The sequence below is a fragment of the Helicoverpa zea genome, chromosome 24 (assembly GCF_022581195.2).
Source record: "Helicoverpa zea isolate HzStark_Cry1AcR chromosome 24, ilHelZeax1.1, whole genome shotgun sequence".
In the NCBI taxonomy this organism is placed as follows: Eukaryota; Metazoa; Arthropoda; class Insecta; order Lepidoptera; family Noctuidae; genus Helicoverpa; species Helicoverpa zea.
In genome coordinates, this window is record NC_061475.1 from 7,255,535 (window position 1) to 7,265,379 (window position 9,845).

The 9,845-nt window shown below is 35.8% G+C and overlaps 1 protein-coding gene across 1 annotated transcript; it reads right to left on the reverse strand.

Annotated features, from left to right (window-relative positions):
• Positions 1-8,255: 8,255 nt before the first annotated feature.
• Positions 8,256-9,622, reverse strand: LOC124642407. Its single transcript, XM_047180813.1, has one exon. The coding sequence runs from the start codon at positions 9,468-9,470 to the stop codon at positions 8,256-8,258; it is 1,215 nt and encodes a 404-aa protein (XP_047036769.1). The 5' UTR covers positions 9,471-9,622.
• Positions 9,623-9,845: the final 223 nt, after the last annotated feature.

A 9,845-nucleotide genomic window follows, 5' to 3' on the forward strand; every position in this document is an offset into this window, starting at 1 on the left:
GTTCACTCGGACCAATGCGCAGTTACTGTCCGTGCCTTGCATGCCTCACGCTCTCACACGGTTTTACTTACCTTGCACTCTGCCATACATACGTACCTACATGTGTTCCTTCACTCACCTTACGTTGTTGACCTAGAAGAAGGCGTCTGACCTACTTAAATTTTAATTAAATTATGGCATCTCCACTCATCGTTCGTTACTCCGTGTTTTGGGCCTCACAATGTAATGTCGCGAACAATTACACTTGGTAATGAGAATTCGGAGATTTTAATGGCACTGACGAAGCTATTGTTTCACTTTATAAATTACTTTGTTCAATGTGTGTTATGTAGATGATTTTTTATTATTATTATTATACTTACATGACTTTAATATCAAGTACATTGTATACAGGTCTGATACTAGTTGAGTTTTGCTTGCTACTGTTAGTTCTTGGAATGGTTAATCATTGTCTTCTATATTTCATTGAATAAAAAGGACTTTTCCCATTATTTACACAATAGTTTGAAGACTGAAGTCTAACAACCAGTTTAACCAAGGAATATCGGGTTGCCTGGTTGCTAGATTGAGAAGGTCAGATAGCCAGTCGCTCCATATCAAATACTGTTATTCAGCTGCATTTCGTTAGACCGAAAACCAACCCCAATATACTTGGGAAAAGGCTAGAAATTTTACGTAGATGGGATGACCAAATTAACCAAACCTAATGTTGACAATAGTATATAATATATACCTAGTTACATAACTACGATTTAACAGTAATAGCCAACTAATTAGTTACATAAACTGCCTGTAAATCTTGAGTCGACATACATTATGTTTGCTTAGTCGTCATGCATCTAATTTGGTTCGCGATAAGATCAATCGGATAGGTAATATATTTGGTGTTTACACTTATGCATATTGCATGGTCTAAATCACGGAGGAAGGAAAGAGTAGAGATGCCAAGAAGACGCCTGAGCCAGGTGGCTCAGGCGTCTTCTTGTAGGTCTAATAACATGTAGTAGACGTGACTAAGACGATTAGTTACTAGTAAACTAACTTAGCATAATTATTTTTAGCGTTCGTTTATATGTTCCAAAGAAGGCGTGTGTGCTCTTCCCCCAAACACTCTTATTTTGGTGCGCTTAGTTCTGAGGAGATTTTACATAGTGACATCTGAAATTTGATCTGGGCCATAGAACTCCCACTGCTGCACATAGGCCTCCCCCCTTAGATCTCCACAGATACCTGTTGGAAGCGACCTGCATCCAGCGTCTTCCGACAACCTTTATAAGGTCGTCTGTCCACCTTGTTGGTGGACGTCCTACGCTGCGCTTGCTTGTCTATATGGTCTATAGCCTTTACTAATATAAACAGGCTCATGCTCATTGCCCATGGCTGAGCATCCTCTGTGTTCCGGATAGCGAACAAGCATAGTGCAAATCTAAGTATTCTAAAATGCTTGTACACACTAAACTGTATCTAAATCGACAGAACTTGTCGTTACCTCAAACAGCATAGTTATTTTCCCAACAAAATACGAGTCAGGATTCCAACTGTCTGTAGCGTCCATTTTCTTTTGAAACACGAATACAAATGGACGATCGTTATTACAGTCAAAAGTCTTTCTTTTCTACCTAGACTTGAAGTAGAACACAAAAATACTGCGAAAATGAATCAACTTTGTAAACCAGTAATGATGGCTCCGATTTTGGTAGCAGAAACCTACAAAAATCCACCTGCAGCTGTGTTACACCTTATGTGAAAGAAATAGAGTTCAAATTCTAGCAATCCAATTTGCAAGATAAGTTGGTGTGTTACAAAATGAGCATTGTAAATTGGACTTTATATAACCCAGTTAAGGTTGACATTTAAGTGTGTCGGTTCTAGAACAGGTTACTAAGGCCATATTTTGAAGGATAACAAAATGATGGCAACATTAATGGTATACCTTTATTATAAGAGGTTTCGTTGGAAACAGCTTGTTAACTCTGTCACTATTAGGCTGAATGGGGATACCTTTGCCAGTGCTGGTTTGATGAAGGTTGGATGTTTTGTGTTGATTTTGAGAATAAAGAATATATTTTTGTGGGTCAACATTTTTTGAAAGTACATTTCTTTTCAAGTATAAGCGATCTTAGGAAATTGCAATATCTGGAAAGTCCAAATGAAATATATCATTCATAGTAAGGAAGTTTTGTTTTTGAGAAGATTGACATTTTACTTCATTTATAAAGTATTGTTCTGTATAAATCTGTTTCTTATAACCTAATAGACAGATTATGTGTTGCTGGGGAGTTTGTTGCGCCACTTCTTCTTCCCAGCAAAAACACATAGGCAGTGGTGAAGGACGGGCATCTTGGGGCTGTCCTTTGTTTTTGACGTTCAAAACGTGCTTATTTATCAGCCTAATTTGAATCAAAATTTTTGAGTTTGATACAATTCTCACTGATGAGTTAAAAATATATATTCAATTATAATGCACGTTATGTACTTTACCATTGAACTTAATTATTACTTTGCTTTTACAAAAGTTACATATCAAGTCAAAATAAAACTTAACAAAAATAGGTATCTAAAGTACTAGACATAATGTGCACAGTTCTAAGCGAGCTGTAAAACCAAGTGCCTCCACTATCTAGGCAAAGACCATGGAGAACAAAATGACAAGCGGAGGTGCCATAACGGAAAATCTCCTAAGAATGTAATGCGCCAAAATACAAGTGACGAGGGACGTTACTGTTTTCACCCTTATACTCCATCATGTTTGTAACACCAAATGTCGTTGGCCTCAAAGTACCCGGAATCTCGTTAGTGCACTCGTAGCTGATGGTTTTGGTCATGTCCACCGAACGAATTTGACCTAGAAGAAGGCGCCTGACCTACCTGCAGTATGGCATTTCTGTTTAACTTTTATTATTCCGTGGCGAAGACGTTGCTACGTATAAATCTTAATGTGGACGCAGCTTAAGGCGATGTGAAGAGCCATTAACACGGCTAAAATGTTGCCTTGTGTAGCAACGTAAATCTCTACCAATATTATAAACTAGCTACATACTAACATAAGTGATTTTGATAAACTGCCTCCCTGGTCTAGTAGTGGCGCAGTAAAGAAGCAATTAGGTAGCATTTCAGAGTGAGAAAAAAGTCAATGCTTTTGGTCCTTTACTGGAAAAAGTGACAACCATCCTCAGTATGATTGTCATCTTTAGATGCTCATCATTTTCAAAACCGCGATTGTACCAATTGGCAGCAACTCATGGTGGCTCTCTATATATATTTCGAGGGGATCGTTCAGGAGTGGTATTCAACAGATAACTAAAAATATAGGAAATAAAAAAAATATAGGAAATAGCAAAAAAATATCTAGATGGAGAATATGCTTACATGGGAAACAATAATACAGTAATATATTTATATGTATGTGAAAGGAAAATGCAAACAGGAACATCTACGAAACGATTATTTTTAACCATACTTACACACACAGCAAAAATCTGGTCCCATTAAAACCCGCAATCGACATAACAGCACTCGCCTAACAAAAGGCTTGCAAAACAATCAAATATTACATAATATCAGTTGACTGTTACCACAAATTACAGGCCGACTGTAAACGACAGCACTGTTTAACTGAAATTGCGTGATTAATGCTCAATCCTTCTCCGTGTGAGAAGAGGCCTGTGCCCAGCAGTGGGACGATAAAAAGGCTGTAACGACGATACCTGATCTTTGTAATGTGCATGCTACCATTCATCTTAATACCGGTTTAGAAGCCCAAACAAACTATCGGCCGAATTAAAGTTTGCAGTGTGTGGATACTCTTAGTGTGTGTCTATAATATTTTCAAATATGGACATAAGTTTCGCAGTTTTTTATCAAAAATAATCTATGTAAATATTTAAAAGAAAGTCGTTTTAGTTACACATTTTATAACTCAAGAGCGGCTGAACCGTTTAAGCTGAAAATTAGAGGGGAGGTAACTTAGTCCCGGGAGAAGGACATGGAATAGTTTTTTGTCACCATCCGGGACGCGGGTGAAACCGCGGGCAGATGCTAGTAATCAATAAAAAATTGTTGAATACAACGATATTTTAGCTCCTACTAATAAATGACCGTGGTATATACATTACTAGCTTCTGCCAGCGGTTTCACCCGCATCCCGTGGGAACCTCTGCACGAACCCGGTTAAAAAATATGCCTATAGCCTTCCTCGACAAATGGGCTATCTAACACTGAAAGAATTTTCAAATCGAACCAGTAGTTTCGGAGATTAGCGCGTTCAAACAAACAAACTCTTCAGCTTTATAATATTAAGTGTAGATATAGGCCAAAATATGGTCCCATTAAAACCCACAATCGATATAGCCTAACAAAAGGCTTGGTAAACAATCAAATATTTCATAATATCAGTTGACTGTTACCACAAATTACAGGCCGACTGTAAATGACAGCACTGTGTGACTGAAATTCAATTACCGTGGTATAATTACCGGCATAAGCACTGTTTTGCTACATGTATAGAATTTGTAATGGGTTTTAAACGGCCCTCAAATTGGTAATGATTGTTTAAGATTTTTGTGGGGGTGGTAAGTAGGGTGGATTTTTTTGTGTATGTTGAAGTACAGTTGGTGAAATGAAATAAGTTCTATGTCTTGTAAAAGAACCACAAGGTTAGAACGCAGTTTTTAATGAATGATAAAAATTTGTAGTTATACAATTTGGCTTATATAAAAGTTAACCAATTGCTTCAAATATAAAATTGAAACTTTTTTCATTTTTTTCATTCAAGAATAAATTCATCATCATAAGCAAATGCTTATATGATTTTTTGGGAGATTTGGAAATTGCACATAATTTTCAATCCACCTGTATCAATGTTCTTTCTGCAGATATGCGAATGTTGTTTTTCTATAGATTACTAGATTAGCTGAAAAGTGTCAAAAGTATCAAAAACTTCATACGATAGAGACAACATTTTATTTTTTGTTTTACTCACTCACTCACTTATAAAGAAACAGGTTGTAACTTACCTGTTTCTTTATAAGTGAGTGAATGGGATTATATTGAAATATTATACCTGCACTGATCGGTACCTACCCGTACAGATTTGTCTGTACCGGCAATCTGTTTCTTTATGTAAGCACCCTTACCAAGGAGTAGCGGTCCTTGGTAAGACTGGATGTCAAACTTACTGGCTTCTGACTACCCGTAACGACTGCCAAAGATGTTCAAATGACAGCCGTGTAAAATATTTTCTACAATATGTTATTACTTACTTCATGTTCAAGCTTAGCTGTTAACCTAGATTAGGTAGTGAATTTTTAATGGAAAAACTACAGTAAAACTGGTGAAATGGTTATGTTTTAAAAATGTAATGGAATTTTCCGTGTAGTGGTTGGAAAGTATAATTGAGATTATCTGTTTTAAACTTATATTGTAAAGCACAGCAAGCAAACATATATTTGCTTGAATGCGGTACTATCAGGAATACTGGACTAATGTGGAAAATACTTTCAGTGATAGATAGCTCCTTGTTGCGTGCGTCATTATTACGTAAATACATTGAATCCTGGTTGCTTTATTCACATTGAAATAGTCAACATTTTATTTTATTCAGTAAAGAGTAATATAAAATGTTTGTTGCTTTTTAAATTCAATTTGTTGTTAACAAAAGTTTAATTTTGTAGTAACGATTAATCAACTTTTTAGTTTTTCGTCATAGCAATAAAAGCTTGTTATATATATATTGGCCTATATATTTTAGCCTTCATTTCTTCGTATTTTATTACGGTATGTACCCTAAAATTAACTTACCTAACTAAATAATTTACATTTGTCAGAAAAACACAATTTTGCTTGATATGGAAATAAAATTGCTACCGGATAGCTATAAAAAACATAAATGAATCAAACAAGATAAAATTAAATTTCAGACCACAAACACATAAATATCAGCAGCTTTCTTAAACGTCAGAAAAGTGTGAACTAAACTTTACCTCGTAGCATCCGCGCTACGCCGTAGCCGACTACGCTGCTACGAGATCCGTAGCAAATTATATTGATCAAAAAGTTTGCCAAACTTTTTTGTTTGTGCAATGTAAATTAATGTACAAAGAGAAACTTTGTAGAGTTTTCTTTAATAATTTTGATTGTTTCTTTATTAAGGAGTAAGTTTATTGTTGTGATTGATTGTTCTTTTTATTGCTTTCGTTCTTAATTGATTTGTATTGTTTCTCGAAAGTTTTCGAGAACTTTCGAGAACCTTAAAAACCGTCTTTATAGTGTTTTAACAGTACCGTAGTCTACTGGGAACTTTTGAAGTTTCGCCATGTCTGTCTGTCCCTCTGTCAGCCCATCTGTTAGCCCCAATTTACCAAGAGAAATAGCTGTACTTTGGGTTACTTGGCCCTGTTTTTTTTTCTGCATTGATAGGGTCAGGATAGATCCCAGCTATACCTAGGAAAATACGGAACCATATACTGAACGTGGCCCAACACACTCGTAGCCACTTCTTTCTAGTTCTCAAAATACCCCATTTCAACCACAAAATAATAATTAAGGCTACATTATCACGGAAATCCATTATCTAAATAAAGGGGGGGGGGGGAGTAAGCCCCCCCCTTAAAGAAGATAGCAATAGCGTAATAGTCTGTTTTTATTGCCGAAACCACTTTGCAAAGGAATTCTTGCTATTAAGGGGTATAACCTTCTTGCATTAAGTGTGATGAAAGTATTTTTTTAAATGTATTTTGTCGTTTTGCGATGCAAATCTTTTGAAGTAGGTTTTGGTTTGTATATAACTGTAGTGTTAAATTAGTTGCTTTTTTAATTGCCATAATTTTAGGAATCTTCTGATGTGTTTGTTTGGAATATTGCTGTTGTAGATTTCATGATTTTGATCCCAAATAAAATAAAAAAATACTGCTGCACCTGCTTTTCTGTGATTGACTTACTTTAAAACTTTTAGTGTACATTCTATTTTTCAAACCCTATTTTTTTCAATAAGAAATTATCCACTTTAAGCTAACTGCTTGAAAAACTTATGCTAGCGGTTTTGCAAAAAAACTGGAAATACTACTCGTATCACTGATAACAAGTAAGCCTATTTTCGTTTCTAGGAGAATCTCCGTGCCAAATTTCATCACAATCAGTCCAGCAGTTCAGAGTGAATAAACAATATACACACAAACGGAGTTACATTCATAATATTACAATCATAGCATTAAGGATACTTAACATTAATTTTTATTATAACACAAGTTTTCTTTAAAAAATAAATTAACACAAAACAACCTCTAAAACTAAATAGTTACTAAAGATTCTCTCTCACAAACCTATCAGGCTAATTGCTTTAAACCGTGCTCGGATACAAACTTCCAAGTCCTAGATTCGATTTCTGGGTCAAGCTAAACTTTAATTGAAACGGTTCACAATCGGAATTGTAGCCGATAAACGGACGCCTCGTACATGTCCTAATAACGGTTCAATGGAAATATTCGGTTCAATTTTGTGGGTCATTTTGAACTTAATATCTAGTTTAATTTGTTCAATTATTATTGTAGATAAACCAAACATAATTGTTATTTTAAAATTAACTATGTACATCTATATTTACATAAAAAGAAACTTAAAACTAATAAAGGGCATCGAAAAAATGGTCCTCATCGCTGTACCCAAAAGACTTATTGATATTAATCCAATATTAATATCAATTACTTAATGCCTAAACAAAATGGAACATCTCAATCAATCAATCAATCAATCGTTTATTATTTCACTTTGTACATAATTTTACAATATTTCGCTTAATTCTAAAAAGTGCTGATGTAAGATTTGCCTGAACTAGGTAAAAACCTGTGTCTCAGGCGTAAAAGTGCTTATTATAATATATCTAGTAGCGAAATTAACATTTCACAATAAATTGCTATAGTAATTAAAAAGTAGGTTACTGTGACAAATAAAGTGTTATTATACATATTTATACTAATGCTTACATACTAATTTATTTCAATTATAATATCTAGGTAATTTTGATTTACTACAGTCGGCAATTCTGCGGTCTGGTCAAAAACAAGCCTTGCAAATAATTTCAACATTATTTTTTTACAGCTATAGTCATTTAAATTTACAGATCGTGTATAGTAATTTATTAAAATGTATAAAAGTTTCCTTAAAACGAATAAGTAATCAAACTAACTAAAAGTAAAACATAATAGTATGTACCGTGTAAAGATGATTAAGAGCTAAATATAATCTAGTATTTGGCGCTATCAGGCACCTCCATAATCTATAGAGTTGATATATCTATATTCTGCGGCTTTTCTAGCAGGGCAATCCAAATCTCCCGTCTCATGGTTGCAGGGTTTTTTATAGCGCTTGCAGGTTGCACAGTTTGGAGGGTTTTCCTTAGAGGAGCACTCTTGTGTCGCGTGTCCGTCTGCTCCACAGTGGCCACAAGTAGAGGTGATGGATTTGCAAGTCTTAGATGCATGACCATACTGCTGACACTTGAAGCACCGAGTCACAAGGGTGAAATCATGTACCGGGCATGACGTCCAGTTTATGTAAAGCCTGTTCTGATTCACTAGGGCTTTCCGGACGCTGGCTGGTACTTCAACAATGTAGTTGCAGCTGTCAGCTTCCCTTTTCCCTGATTTGTGGCTTAATTTAATTGAGGTCAGAAAGGTATCCTTGGTCAATGTTGGATGTTTGTCTGCAATGTTTTGTTCGTAAATACTTTTAAATACTTCTTTCTCTGCCATGTCAGTAGGTACCCCAATAATTATAATACGGGGCTTCCGCTTTCGAGGTTCATCGACAGTAAGTGCAGAAGTGGAACTCTCGACAGTCTGCTTCAATTTTAGGATGTCATCCTTGGTCTCCGTGCTTATGATAACACCTCCATTTCTTATTTTGCGAAGGCCACGTACCTTTAGTTTCATTTCCTCAGGGCACACAATTTTTTGAACTAAAGTTTTGGTCTCTTCACTGGTCTTGGTTTGGTCACTAGGGTATATAGCGACTGAGCTAGTTGCGTGAGGTCGAATAAGGCTTTTTGTACCCTTCACCATGTCTGCAAAGGTAGTGCTTTCAGAATTTTGTTTGATGAGAGTGTCCTGTAGTTTCTGCTTGATCTCAGTCAAACTAATCGCGAGGTCTTGATTTTCCTTTAACGTTTGTAGGGTGGCGTAGTTTTGGAGGGCTTTATGTTTCAATGACTGATATTGCACAGCCATTTGAGAAACTCCATATCCCACTTTGCGACAAAGGTTACTCACTCTAAGTTTTTGTTCGGAGTTCATCTTGCCTTCCGAAACTGTGGTCGATACCTCATTCAAGCACTGCTCAATGCTAGACATCCAGGACTGAATTTCAGGAGTAGAAAAAACCTCCGTTGTTTCATCCTGTGCGTGACTTCTAGGTGTTGCTGCTGATGGTGAAGAGCGATGTGGCAGTCCGCCACGGTGGGAGGGGCTGCTATCCATAATTGTAGATGATCACTTTTTGTCCATATTTGTAATAAAAACTGTGTAATTGTATTTAACACAACAAAAACGCTAAGTGTCTAAAACTAGGTCACAATAAAAAAATGTTAATTAAGCTATTTTTAAGTTGCTTCGATGAGCACGTCTGTATTCGTCGAATAATGAATAATGAATCCAATTATTTATTTCTTTAAATAGTACTGCCACATCGCAGACATATAAAATTTAAAATTACATCATTATCATCCTCCTGTTCTTATCCCATTATTTAATTTGGGGTCGGCGCAGCATGTTTGCTTCTTCCATACTCTTCTATCTGCCGTCATCTCACAAGTAACACTCTTTCTAGCCATGTCGACTTTCATATATCCATCC

What these genes read in the sequence shown, in the direction of transcription:
- LOC124642407 (XM_047180813.1), bottom strand. Translation starts at nt 9,470, where the DNA reads ATGGATAGCAGCCCCTCCCACCGTGGCGGACTGCCACATCGCTCTTCA.